Source organism: Myxocyprinus asiaticus, chromosome 38 (genome assembly GCF_019703515.2).
Source record: "Myxocyprinus asiaticus isolate MX2 ecotype Aquarium Trade chromosome 38, UBuf_Myxa_2, whole genome shotgun sequence".
NCBI lineage: Eukaryota > Metazoa > Chordata > Actinopteri > Cypriniformes > Catostomidae > Myxocyprinus > Myxocyprinus asiaticus.
Window position 1 is genome coordinate 18,185,423 of NC_059381.1, and position 13,462 is coordinate 18,198,884.

The 13,462-nt window shown below is 39.4% G+C and overlaps 2 protein-coding genes across 3 annotated transcripts; both read left to right on the forward strand.

The window, feature by feature from the left end:
* Window positions 1–837: 837 nt before the first annotated feature.
* On the forward strand, window positions 838–7,576 carry LOC127429109 (thy-1 membrane glycoprotein-like). Of its 2 annotated transcripts, XM_051677915.1 has the most exons (5): window positions 904–986; window positions 1,812–1,839; window positions 2,267–2,321; window positions 6,362–6,694; window positions 6,788–7,576. In XM_051677915.1, the coding sequence occupies exons 3-5, from the start codon at window positions 2,276–2,278 to the stop codon at window positions 6,889–6,891; spliced, it is 483 nt and encodes a 160-aa protein (XP_051533875.1). In that variant the 5' UTR covers window positions 904–986; window positions 1,812–1,839; window positions 2,267–2,275; the 3' UTR covers window positions 6,892–7,576. The 2 variants fall into 2 exon arrangements, with proteins under 2 accessions (XP_051533874.1, XP_051533875.1); XM_051677914.1 differs by lacking the exon at window positions 1,812–1,839 and having other exon boundaries at window positions 838–986.
* Window positions 7,577–7,669: 93 nt separating this feature from the next.
* On the forward strand, window positions 7,670–12,907 carry LOC127429108 (uncharacterized). Its single transcript, XM_051677913.1, has 2 exons — window positions 7,670–7,828; window positions 11,728–12,907. Exon 2 carries the CDS (start codon window positions 11,804–11,806, stop codon window positions 12,428–12,430), a length of 627 nt encoding a protein of 208 aa, XP_051533873.1. The 5' UTR covers window positions 7,670–7,828; window positions 11,728–11,803; the 3' UTR covers window positions 12,431–12,907.
* Window positions 12,908–13,462: the final 555 nt, after the last annotated feature.

A 13,462-nucleotide genomic window follows, 5' to 3' on the forward strand; every position in this document is an offset into this window, starting at 1 on the left:
TGCATGAACATGCACGAGAACTTCACGAAATGATTCAGTGTGTCTGATATCAACATGAGGGACAGATATGAGAGGCATGCACGCACATTAGAATCTCAGTTACAGATACTGCACTAAAATAACTCAGAATGCTCTGAACGTCACGTTTGCTTATAATTAAGAGAAACTGTGCGCCATTTTTTTTTTTTGCGCTTTCTTTCTATTCGTTTACTTTTTGAGCTTTATTGTCATTACGTAATTATTTATGTATGCCCTCATAAAACTGTGTACGCTTCTCAACACCATACACAAATAGATGAAATTACTCTGACGTCACACTTCCGGGTTCTTTCGAGCAGAAGATTTCAGTGGAGGAAATAGTCAGCGCTGCAGTTTTAATAATCTTTTAAGCTTTATAGAATGTAATAATGTCTTTTAATGTAAAAAATATTTAAAAATAAATAAATAAATAAACCTGTGGGTCATTTGTGTCTAACAGAGCAGACGCGATAACAATGAGGGTGACCTGTGAAATATCATCATTTATGTAAAATCAGAGTTTTTCTGATGAAAGATCTGGTGGAAATTTAAAGAAGCCCCACTCTCCAATAATCTGTGGGAAACGGGGTGTTTCAACCCCACATACAGCACTTCTTGGGCAGTTTCAGCGCAATTTGAGCGAAGCGCCCATAGACAGCAGTTATTATTTGGGCTACCAAAAGAACCTGGAAGGGACAATGTGGAGCGTTTGTTTGTAAACAGTAACTTCATCTATAAACTCTGCTGTATAAACCAATGAAATCGGAAGTGGGCGGAACTACACGTGTAGCCCCGCCCCAATGTGTCGCCACGCCCCATCGTCCAGGCTGCACTCTGGAGTACTTGCTCCTCTCTCACAACCTCAGTTCCCCTCCTTTTCACTACACTCTCTGGGAGTACAGCTTTAGGACCCTGCGTCAAGGGTATCCAACCAAATAAAAAAGGACTGGGATTAAAGCCTCTAAAAGGTAAACGTAATTTTTGCTCTGGACAACTGCATTTACTAATAAGATTTGGTCTGTGATCTGTGATTGGGGACTATACTGAGAGATCAGCTTTCATAATTGCGTCAGCCAATAATCTTCATGTTTTAAAAACTATGTTTTGTTGCACTGCTTGTTTTGTATTTGACATTAAACATGACAATCGATTTTGCACAGCTTTCATATTATTTCATCAAGGTATTTCCCCTTGTGTGACTGAATGGACAGTTCACACACATGGATCTAGAGATATCTCTCCTGTTAACACACCATACCTATATACTGATCCGAAACATTGCATGGGTGCAGCAGATGGGAGGGGCTGCTGCAGTCAACTGCAGTGCAGTGGCTCACAGAGGCCTGCTATTTGTTGGGTGAAGTGCTGCATAAGGCAGTTAGGTGGAGCTATAGCACTGTTTTGCTGTTACTGTCTCAAGGAGAGCTCAGTGACTTTTTTTTATTTATTTATTTATTTTTTATTAGTATATTACACAAAAGAAACAGCACTGCATTGGTAATGCAAATTGAGTAAAAAGAGAAGAGAAGGGGAAAGTATACACACAAGTAAACAAAATAAATCTCAATCAGTAAGAAAAATAAGATCATAGAAATGTGTTATTCTTATTGTTATTTATGAGTTTAAGAGTTTACAATGTGGGAAATTTCAGCAGGAGAGCTCAGTGTCTGGGTGTCCCACACATCTGAAATGACAAAACATTTTAAAATGCAGGTTTGTTTAAAAGCGTGATTTCCTCTTTTACAAACCCTTTTTTTTTTTTTTTTTTTTTTGTTGCTATTTTGCTATTTCAGGGTAATTTCAAAGATAATTGTTGAAGGGGTAAGTTTACCCAAAAATGTAAATTCTTTCATCATTTACATCATTTCATCACCAAACCTGTACTTACTTTTTTCTGTGGAACACAAGAGGAGACATTTTGAAGAATTTTGACCCTGACAGTGAATGAGGACTGAGGCTGCTGCCTAACATCTCCTTTTATGGTTCACAGAAGAAAGAAATTCATATGGGTTTGGAACAACACGTGGGAAATGGGTGAACTAACTTAATTCATCAGCTCTGCTTTTAGCTCTTCTGAAAGGAAGGCTTTTTAGACCTCCACATTTATGTTAAGGCACATTTTGTGAGTGACATTGCACTTATGTTGTTCAGAAAAAAACATTCAAAATATAAATATGTCAAAATGTTGTTTTGTGTCTCTTCCGGGGCATTTAGAAGTGTTAATTTCTCCCCTTTGATTTCTCCATAGAGTTCTGTAATGAACACATTAAAATATATGTTTGGATGGCTACTTGTTCTAGGAGGTAAGCGAATCATAAGGATGTTGCTTTTCTTATTAAAACATTTTTGTTATTCAATATTGAAATAATATTCTCAATACAATACTGTATTAAACTGCCTTAAAGGAATATTCCAGGTTCAATACAAGTTAGGTTCAAGCAACAGCATTTGTGGCATAATGTTGACTAAAGGGATAGTTCACCCAAAAATTTAAATCTCTCATCATTTACTCACCCTCATGCCATCCCAGATGTATATGACTTTCTTTCATCTGCAGATCACAAACAAAGATTTTTAGAATATCTCTGTCACGGTCCTGTCACTCTGTCAGTTTGAGTTTTTGTCTGAGGGGACCGTGGCATCATCTTCCCAAGCCTGTCTTGTGTTTCATTTATGTATTTGTGTGTCTGGATCCCGACTTCCCTGTCTGGTTCAGTTTCAGTCTGTGTCGGGTTTCAGACACTCATGCTCCATGTTCTGTGTCTGTCTCTCGTGACTGTGGATGCATGTTGCGCTCGCTTTGCGCTGCGCGCCCGGTCGTGAGCTGTCTTCATGTTGTGCTGAGGTTTGGTCACTTCGGTCTGAGATTTTGGGTTTGTGTGTGGCCGAACTCTCGCACAGGTGTCCTGTCTTGTTTTTGTCGCCTGTTGCGTGCATCGTGTGGCGTTTGCCTCGCGATGTACGCTCAGGTTTCGTTTAGTGTGAGAATGCGTGGCATCGCTTTGTTTGGTGTTGCTACGCATTCTTTCAACTTGATTTTCAGTTGGCATGGGCGTAAATTGCCTTATTGTCTTGGCGATGTGCGCTCATGCCATTAGGGTGTTTTGTTGTCATGTGAGAGCACGTGGCTTTGTTTTGTTTCTGTATCGCTGTCTTATGTCATACCCCGCCTCCCCAGTCGCTGCCAGTGCTCCTGGCCACAGAGGCCATTCCCCAGTCGCTGCCAGCATTCTTGGACACAGAGGCCGTTCGCCAGTCGCAGCCAGCGCTCTCGGCCACAGAGGCTGTTCTCCAGTCGCTACCAGCGCTTCTGGCAACGGAGGCCGTTCCACTTTCACTGCCTGTGCTCACAGCCACGAAGGCTGTTCACCATCACTGCCAGTGCCTATGACCACGGAGGCTGTTTCCCCGTCACTGCCAATGCCCACGACCACAGAGGTCATTCCCCTGTCACTGCCTATGCTCACAGCCACGAAGGCTGTTCCCCTGTCACTGCCAGTTCTCATGATGGAGGTCATTCCCCTGTCACTGCCAGTGCCCACAACCACGGAGGTCGTTTCTGTCACTGCCAGTGCCCACAGCCACGGGGGCCGTTCCCCCTTCCCTGCCAGTTCTCATGGCCACGGAGGCTGTTCCCCAGTCTCTGCCAGTTCTCATGGCCACGGAGGCCATTCCCCAGTCTTTGCCAGCATTCACAGCCACTCAGGCCGTTCCCTTGCCATGGCCAGTGCCCGAGCCTTCCACGGCTCTGCCTCCTGAGCCGCACCCTCCTGAACCCTGTCCAGCGGCCACCGCCAAGTACTGTTCCACCTCTGCCCTGAGGCCTCCTCCCAGGCTGCCAGACCCTGCCTCCACCCTGAGGCCTCCTCCCAGGTCGCCAGACCCTGCCGCTGCCTTGAGGCCTCCTCCCAGGCCGCCAGACCCTGGCTCTGCCCTGAGGTCTACCCCCAGGCCGCCGGACCCCGCCCCTTTCCTTAAGTTCCTTAAGTTCCCTCCCTGGTTTCCCTCCCTTCCCTCCCTTTCTGTCGTTTTTATGTTAGTACTCGTTTTGTCTCTCTTGTGTATTGTTTGTTGTTCCTGTTTTGGGACGCCAGGAGGCTGTCACGGTCCTGTCACTCTGTCAGTCTGGGTTTTTGTCTGACAGGACCATGGCATCATTGTCCCATGTCTGTCTTGTGTTTTGTTATATGTCTTTGTGTGAGCGCATGGTTTCGGTTGTATTCCCTGCCGTGCGCTCTTCGGTCTGTCTTTTTTTCATGTCTGGAGCATGGCGTCTGGGTCCTGACTTCCTGTCTGGTTCGGTTTCGGTCTGTGTCGGGATCTGGACACTCATGCTCCATGTCTGTCTGTTACTGACGTGAGTGCATCGCGCTTATGTCATCTTGGTAGCATGCACTTGCATTAATAGTTTATGTCTGTCTCTTGCGAACACGGGTGCGCCTCGCTTTGCGCTCGTGTTGCGCTGCATGCCTGGGCCGCGAGCTGTCTTGTGTTTCATGTCCGGAGCATGGTGTCTGGATCCCGACTTCCCTGTCTGGTTCAGTTTCAGTCTGTGTGGGGGTTCGGACACTCATGCTCCATGTTCTGTGTATGTCTCTCGTGACCGCAGATGTGCGGTGAGCTCACTTTGCGCTGCCCGCCCTGGTCGCGAGTTGTCTTCATGTTGTGCTGAGGTACGGTCACTTCAGCCACTTCAGAGATTTCGGGTTTGTGTGTGGCCGAAATCTCGCACAGGTGTCTTGTCTTGTTTTTGTCGCCTGTTGCGTGCATGTTGTGGCGTTTGCCTTGCGATGTACGCTCAGGTTTCGCATAATGTGAGAATGCGTGGCATCACTTTGTTTGCCGTTGCTACGCATTCTCTTGTCTTGTTTGTTGGTTGGAATGGGCGTATATTGCCTTATTGTCTTGCCGATATACTCTCATGCCATTCGGGTGTTTTGTTGTCTTGTGAGAGCACATGGCTTTGTTTTGTTTCTGTATCGCCACGTGCCTCTCTGTCTTACGTCATACCCCACCTCCTTGTTTGCCCATTATTAGTTTATTAGTCACACCTGCCCTGTTTTGTTAACCTGTTAATTTCTCTCCCTATTTATTCTCCTCATGTTTGCTGTCCAGTGCCACTTCGTCTTGTTTCCAGTCTTGTGTGTTCAGTCTTCCCTGTTGGTCTTGTTTTCCCTACCTGGTTCCTGTTTTGGTCCAGTCGATCCTGTTTCCCTCTGCCCCAGCCTGGATTACCCTTTTCCCCCTTCTGGGTAGTTTATGTCTGCTTTTCCCCCTTGTGGGAGTTTTATTTATTTTATTTTATTTTATTGTTTTTATAAAAAAAAATCCCCTTTTTATCTCTGCTTTTGGGTCCTGCCTCTGCATTCCTTGACAATCTCAGCTCTGTAGTGACCAGACCTTTGAAGCTCCAAAAAAACATAAAGGCAGGATAAAAGTAACCCATAAAACTACAGTGGTTTAATCAATGTCTTCTAAAGCAAGATAAATATTTTGGGTGAGAACAGGACATAATATAACTCCTTTTTCACAAAAAATCACATAAAGACAGCATAAAAGTAATCCATACAACTCCAGTGGTTTAATATACTGTATGTCTCCTGAAGTGACGCAGTCACATTGAATGAGAAACAGATCAATATTTAAATCCTTTTTTTTACTATAAATCTCCAGTGAAAGTGGAGATTTATAGTAATAAAGGACTTAAATGTTGATCTGTTTCTCACCTACACCTAACATATAGCTTCTGAAGATATGGATTTAACCACTGGAGTCTTATGGATTACTTATATGCTGCCTTTATGTGAGTTTTGGAGCTTCAAAGGTCTGGTCACAATTCACTTGCATTGTATGGACCTACAGAGCAGAGATATTCCTCTAAAAATCTTCATTTGTGTTCAGCAGAAGAAAGTCATACACATCTGGGATGGTATGAGGGTGAGTAAATGATTAGATAATTTAAATTTTTGTGTGAACTACCCCTTTAACAGAAAAATGTATTTTGACTTGTCCCTCCTTTTCTTTAAAAAGAAAAATAAGAAAAAATTTGATGTAACCATGAGGCACTTACTGGAAGTTAAAGGTGCCAATTTTTGGAGGGGCTAAAGGCAGAAATGTAAAGCTTATTATTTTATAAAAGCACTTTTTGTGGTAATGAACATTATGCTACAGATGCTGTTGATTGAGCATTGAACTTGTATTGAACCCAGAATATTCCTTTAATTTTGTTTAAATGTAACTTAAATTAGCTGAACTCTGTCTTCATAATTTGTTGTGCAAAGAATTGCGCAAAGTACAAATGACAAAGACAAAAATGATGGTCCTCGTTATTTTACATCTTCAGTTCTGATGAGCCCAGTCTTGTGTCAGGATGAGGAGACCATAATTACAGTATGTCAAGAGGAAGATAATGACCTCAGAGTGGACTGCCTCCTGGAGCCCAAAGCCAACTACCACACAGACTATGAGTTTTCCATGTCCAAAGGCTCAAAGGAGACCATCATAAACACCAACATCTCTGGCATCATGCCTGACCCCAAGTTTAGACACAATACATTTGTAACAGAACTTGAACCATACGGATTCAGGCTGATCATGATGAGCTTCACCATTACTGAGAATACAACCTTCATTTGTAAAGTAACCAAGATCCAGAAAACACTGTCTGTTGAATTAGGTACAACAGCTGAGATAATTTTCTATGGTCTCACTATGTAAAAGTAATAAACTCTTTTCTCTGCCTAAACTTGAACTTGTCTTTGCCTTCCAGATACCATCCAGCCCTGCTCTGCCATCAGCTTGTTTCTGTTGGGTTATCATTGGCTCAGTCTTTTGGTTCCTTTGTGCATCGTTCAGCTATGGGAAGGCTTCTAAGAAATATTCAGTGACAGGGTGTACAAAATAGTAATTTCGCTTAATAAAGCAAAATGTATTTCTGTAGATTTCTCAGCATATTTGTGTTTTCTTGAATCTACTGGCACTAGCTTTACTGCAAAGTAAGTACTGCTTGCTGCCTCTATGAAGGTATTGTTTACTTTGTCTTTTTACGTGTCAAGCCAAAGCACAACTCACAACATGTTGTGTGTGTACTGTAATGAGTTAAAGGATTTGTAATGTACTTGACTGCTTTTAAGGAGTGTCTGTCAGCATTGTTGTAGGAGAAAGTTAGCTCAATCAGTGGTGTGACTTTGTAGTAGAGTTAGCAAATAACTTCCCCAGAGAATAATGATAAAATGACAGTACAGTTGCTATCTAATAGCCTCATGAAATAACATGCTTTCAATGAAATGCACCAACTGACTTTAGAGTTCAGGCACTTTTTCTGTATTTAAACATTAATTAGTAATTTATGTTGTTGTTGTTTCATCACATTTACAGAAGTAACTCAGTTTGTTAAGAATCTACTTTCATACACTGCAATAATGCATTTAATTTTATAATCGCAACTATATTATATTGTGTTGTAAATGCAGTATTAATAATGTATCATATAGCTGAGCTTCAGCAATGGAATTTTCACATCCTGTCTGTTTACAAATAAAATATGATGTATCACTGAGTTTTTCTTATCTTTTGTCAAATTAACTTGCATACATTTAACAGGTATCGTCTAAATTTGTTGGTATCTGTGTGCAGAGTCAGGCCTTGGCGTCACTGGGAATGTGTTTAAGAAATGAAAGTGAAAGCAGCTTCCCCAAGTCAAATGTGTGCTTTTAAGTGAGATTAGTCGGCCCATAACGCACTGAGGAATGCAAACCAAGGTATAAGAAGTGACGGTGTCTCTCTCAAACAAGTCCTTAAGACAAACAAGGTTAGTAAACGTTAGGTTTTTCAACGACAAAACAGCCTACGTGGTGAAAGGTTGATCTCGGGAAACTGTCTTTGTTTTTGTTTTTTAACCTGTCTAAAATGGAGACGCTTCTCGCAAGGAATTTAGATACGTACAAAACTATTAACGTCTCGTCTTCTGAGGAACTGCGCATTATAAATGTTAAATTAAAAATGAAAAAAGTGGTTCCTTCCAAATAACCCGATGAGAATAGTAGCATGTTAGAGTTAAATTCCAGCAATGGTGTGTTATGTTATTTAGGGGTTCAAGCCCCTTTTTGTTAGGATTTTTAGGAGTCCAAGCACGAAGTGCTGCAAAAATATTCCAAAGGAATTTTGAAATTTTGATTTCTCGTCAAATGGTACGCCAAACTGTATTTAGTGGGCGTGGCCCTTTACTAAAATTGTTATAACTTTTGAATGGATTGAGATATTATCACCAAATTTTATACACTTACGTATGAAGCCATTCTGAGGACATGCAAAAATGCACACCTCTGCCTCCTGGTGGCGCTATAATAATTAAAAAAATTAAAAATGGCAATAACTTTGGTTGGTCCGATCGACTTCACATTTTGCATGCAGTGTCTTTGACCAAGGTGCCATCTAGGTGAACGAGGACAGTTACATATCTTTAAAAACATGGCCGCCATCGACCAATCAGCTTTCAGCAGCTATTATATAGTGTTAAATATGGCAGGTCCGAACTAAACTGGGTAGGCCTATTTGTCTCTTGGCCCAAGATGTCTGTGTAAAATGTGAAAAAAATTGGCCACGAGAGGCATACCGCGTTTTACGTGCATGTAAATCATTGTAAATACTGCTGTGCTTCACAAGAAACACGTTATTCATACCATATTGTAGATCTCCTCATTCTGAACAACTTTGCTGTAAGTACCATTGGTGTGAAACAAAATGTTCAATAAATACTTGAGGTTATTTTAAAAGATAACTTTTTCGAACTAGTCCTAGGTGTTCGCCCGATTGGAACCAAACCAGTGCAGAATGATTCTCTGGAGTCCCAAAATGAAAAGTTATCAATGGAATTTTGATATTCAAATTTAGCGTCAAACGGTGCACCAAAATGTTTGTAATGGCTGTGGCCACTTTTACTAAAATGGTTGTAACTCTTGAACAGAATCAGATATTGCCACCAAATTTGGTACACATATTTATGGAGTCATTCTAATGACACATAAAAACAATTGTGCATTCTCCACCTCTGGTGGCGCTATAATAGTAAAGCGCATTAAAATGAATCTAACTATGGAACGGTTGGGCCGATCGACTTTAAATTTTGCATGCAGTGTCTATGTCTAAGGGGCCATCAAGGTCTGTTAGGACAGTCACATACCTTGAAAAACATGGCCGCCATCAACAAAATCATCTTTTAGCAGCTATATTAACTAGTCCGTTCACCCAATCGGAACCAAACAAGTGCAGAAAGTTTCTCTGGAGTCCCATTATTAATAATTATCAAAAAAGTTTTAACTTTCGATTCAACATCGCAAAGCTACACCAAAATGTAAGCAGTGGGAGTGGCCACTTTTACTTAAACAGTTATAGCTCTTGGACGGAATGAGATATTATCACAAAATTTGAGACACTTATTTAAGGGGTCATTCTGAGGACACATGAAAAAAATGGCATACCGATGCTGCTTGGAATGAATAATTTTATTTAATTTAAATTTTTATATTTTATATTTATATTAAATTAAATTACATTTAATAATTTAATTGTGTTTAATAAAAGTTTAACAAACAAAATAGTATTAAATAACGTAAGATTCAGGCATATTGGTCAGTTAGCTTGTGCGAAAATAGCTCCAAAAGAAGTGAAAGCATCAAGCACAACTCAGTCTCTTCACTGCTCAGGTTTGAACTAGTATGGGGCATTTTCCCTGCCATTTTTAAATAAATTAATGCAGTGATAGAAATGAAAATGAAAACCTCATTAACCAGTTCATTTCCACAAAGTGTCTTCAAAATCAAATTAAATGAATCAATTTTCACTTTCATTTTTGCAGTGACAATGCATTGTCCCTGTCAAATTAAAACTAAAATATCTGACATTCCATACACTGCAATCTTGAGGCAAGACAGCCAGTATTAAAATGAAAAGGAAAGTTTGAAAAAAGAAATTGATCCTTCAACCCGATCTCATGAAAATCCGTACATATTTAGGAGATGGCTATTTCGTATGATGTCGTACGATTTTGTTCACATAAATTCATACGATTTCATCTTGTGCAAATGCCTAATGCGGAAGCGCTGTTTTATTCTGCCTCTTCTAATCAGTAAAGACAGATATTTACGATTATAAATGGACTGTTTAGTTAAACTCGGAACTCTACACTCATGCACTCACATTCTCTGGGACAGTTTCTTTCCGGTGCACTCTTAAAAACTGGCACCTGCTGCAACAGCATACACAACAATAGTTCCTATTGTCACAAGCACGAGTTCCATGCACGACATGCTTATTAATATTATGGCCTTTCCCAAACCCCTTTTCTAAACCTAATTGATCAGTAGAGTCTGTAAACATGCTGTTGTGTGTGACAGAAGCAAGTGATTGTCGCTTATTAGATGGAAACGATGTCCAGTGATGTCATTGGCTGTAGTTACAAGTGCAGTCGTACGATATCATACAAATTTTAGCCAAATTTAGAAAAGTTGCATGAATCCTTACGATTTCACAGTGAGAGTGTAAAGCAGTGTGTATTTTTGAATAGTTTTATGAGGAATTTTATTGAAATGATCCAACAAATGTAAAAAAACGTTGTTGCTGGGTCATTTGAAATAGTGACACGAGGTACCTAGAGAGGATACACACTGTTTTTTCATTCTTTAAAAAAAAATCTTCAAATAAATCTTGAAAAGAGCATGCTATTGATTAAACTGTGTCAGCCCTCATTCCCAAATAAACATGTATAACATCAGCAAGGACACCTACATTTGCTCCAAGGTAAATTAAAGCTAATAACTTTACATGAATTCATTTATGTATTGATTCAGGTCTTAGTAAATGCAATAGTAAATAAAGAGTTCACAGCACCATAGTGAGTGTGTGATGAGATGCTATAAGAAGTTCTTTTCACTTACATTGATGTTATTAGGTGTGTAATCGCCATTAAATTACACATTAAGATAATCATTTGCCTCAATTTTGATTCCGTTTCCACAGTTTTTAATCACATTACTGTGTAATTTAACAAATTCTTTTACAAATAAATGTCTCCATTTCAATCACTTGGTGATTTAACTGGAGAGGAAGTTTTGCAAAGCTTGTCAGAGCGAGCCGCGGTTACCAAGGGGGGTGGAGCTTAGCGATGGGTCAATTGCAAATTAATTTTTTCCAAAACATTTGATTAATAAAAAAAATAAATAAAGGTGACAGAATTAAAATTAAAATGCAAAGTTCAGTTTTAATTTTATTTTTAATTTTTATTTTCACTTTCAAAGCCAACATGTCAATTCTATGTTAATGAGCTGGTGGTGCTTAAGAGAGGATCATTTAATTGAATGTTTCTTACATTAGGGGAGCAGAGAGGTTGACACAGAAATAGATGTGTATATGAGGGATGTTATTGAATAATTAATCATCAGTTGTTTGCCATTTATTAATTTAATCGATCACAAACCAGGATTTTTTCTTTCTTCTTTTTTTTTTTTTTTTTTAAGAAAAGGAGGGATATTTGTGGTAATCAACATTATGCCACAAATGCTGTTGATTGAGCTTAGCTTGTATTGAACCTGAAATATTCCTTTAAAATGTTCATATGTTGGCTATGGGGACATTTTTAAAGGATGATTGTAACATTTCAATGTTTAATTTGACTGTTAACTCATAATTGTATGTTTAAATTCTGTTGTTTAGGAACTGCGGGCTCAGTAAGGAGCGAAAGACAAATTCAATATACTTCAGTAGTTCTTAGTGTTGGATAAGTGCCAGTATGCCAGTACAATTCAGTGGATGGCAGACATACTGTGACAAATCAAAGCATCTTAAACCAGGCCAACAACCCAAAAAGAGCCATGGCTATATTATGTACCATGGAACACACAAAAGCAATGCCTCAGCTATCATATCATCAGGGTTCCAGCCCTCTGCTGGGGGAACACTGGGTCCTGGAGTCTATTGTAGTAGGGACATGAACAAAGCCATGAGTTACCCAGCATTCTGCGCTCCTAATGACAGAGTTGTGTTCAAGCTTCGAGTGAGAGTGGGGAAAGTGAAGAGGATTGACAGCCAAAGCATGAACCTGCTAACCACTTGGCATCAGCATGGATATGATACAGCCTGGTTGCCTGCCACTGTTGGTCTTGAGGAGGACTGTGTTTGGGACCCAAAGCGACTCACTGTGATTGGAATAGCACATTGCACAGACTCCAGTACTAAGAGTTCCCTGGAGAGTCTCATAAAGCAGAAAGGACAGTTGCAGAAACCGGATGGGAAAAATCTGAGTCAGTGTAAAGGATGCGGTCAGCAGACACTGGATAAACACACAGTAGAGAAATGCTGGTCCTGTAAAGCATCCATATGCCCCTTTATGGATAAGCATGTCTGCCAAAAAAGCTGAGTTTATTATTCCTACTGAATACATGTATCGTTTATCTGACAATATAACGACAGATATATATGCAACGTAATTATAACTGATAATTGAAACCAACACTGCAGAAATGTTCACAGATAAGTACGATTTTTATGTTCTATATATTCATGAGACCATACATGAAATGGGATTTTCACTGGATATCATGATTAATTGTGTGTTGTGTTCTTAGGTAAACTAAAACTGTAATATTAAATACAAAATATGGATATGCAGCTAATCATGCCAGGAACAGTAAGGACATCAGTAAATGTGCTTTTAATTTGTTCTGATTAATCCTCTTGATAAAAAAGTTGACTATATCTAGTCTTGTAGTATATTATCACATGATAACTCCTCACATGCTTGAAACAGATTGTACCAAATCCTTATGAAAGATCAGATTTATCACTGTAATGTTTAACATTATCAAAATAAATACTGATAATAGTGTAAATTTCACCTAATCTCTTTGTTGTATTTTAATTTCATATCACCAGATTTTTTGTAAACATTTTGGTCTAATCATTTGATCACTTAATTTATATTCATATTTATTTATTTATTTAAAAATGATCTTTTCTCTCTTCTTCTGCCTTTACATGTCTGCTCTTGCTTTGAACTATTCTGGTTTACTCTTGAAATTTAGTGTTGTGCCTCTGAAATTTAGTTATAGTAGGTAAATAGTTTGTGTTTTATTGCTCAGAGAGTTAGTCTCTGTGCATTTAAAGCATTTCAATATACAGTATTTAAACTTAAAGACTCACTTTCCCCAAAGTTCCCCTGAAGAATTTTATACTACTGAGACATTTGTGCTAACTATTTTCGTACAGAAGTACACAATACAAAGGAGAGCACAGAGAAGTGATCCACTGGTGCAAACCAATTTTATACAGCATACGGTACAAGCCTACTTAAGGATGTGATACACTCAATGATGAGACCTGTTAAATTTAATTCAGAGCTTGAATGTGATCAATTCTTCATTCAATTTAGTTCAATTCAGGTTTATTTGTA

Coding starts and splice junctions, on each gene's coding strand:
- LOC127429108 (XM_051677913.1), top strand. CDS start 11,804: ATGCCAGTACAATTCAGTGGATGGCAGACATACTGTGACAAATCAAAG.
- LOC127429109 (XM_051677914.1), top strand. CDS start 2,276: ATGAACACATTAAAATATATGTTTGGATGGCTACTTGTTCTAGGAG. Junction 2,322..6,361: donor ATGGCTACTTGTTCTAGGAG/GTAAGCGAATCA, acceptor TTACATCTTCAG/TTCTGATGAGCCCAGTCTTG. Junction 6,695..6,787: donor AACACTGTCTGTTGAATTAG/GTACAACAGCTG, acceptor TTTGCCTTCCAG/ATACCATCCAGCCCTGCTCT.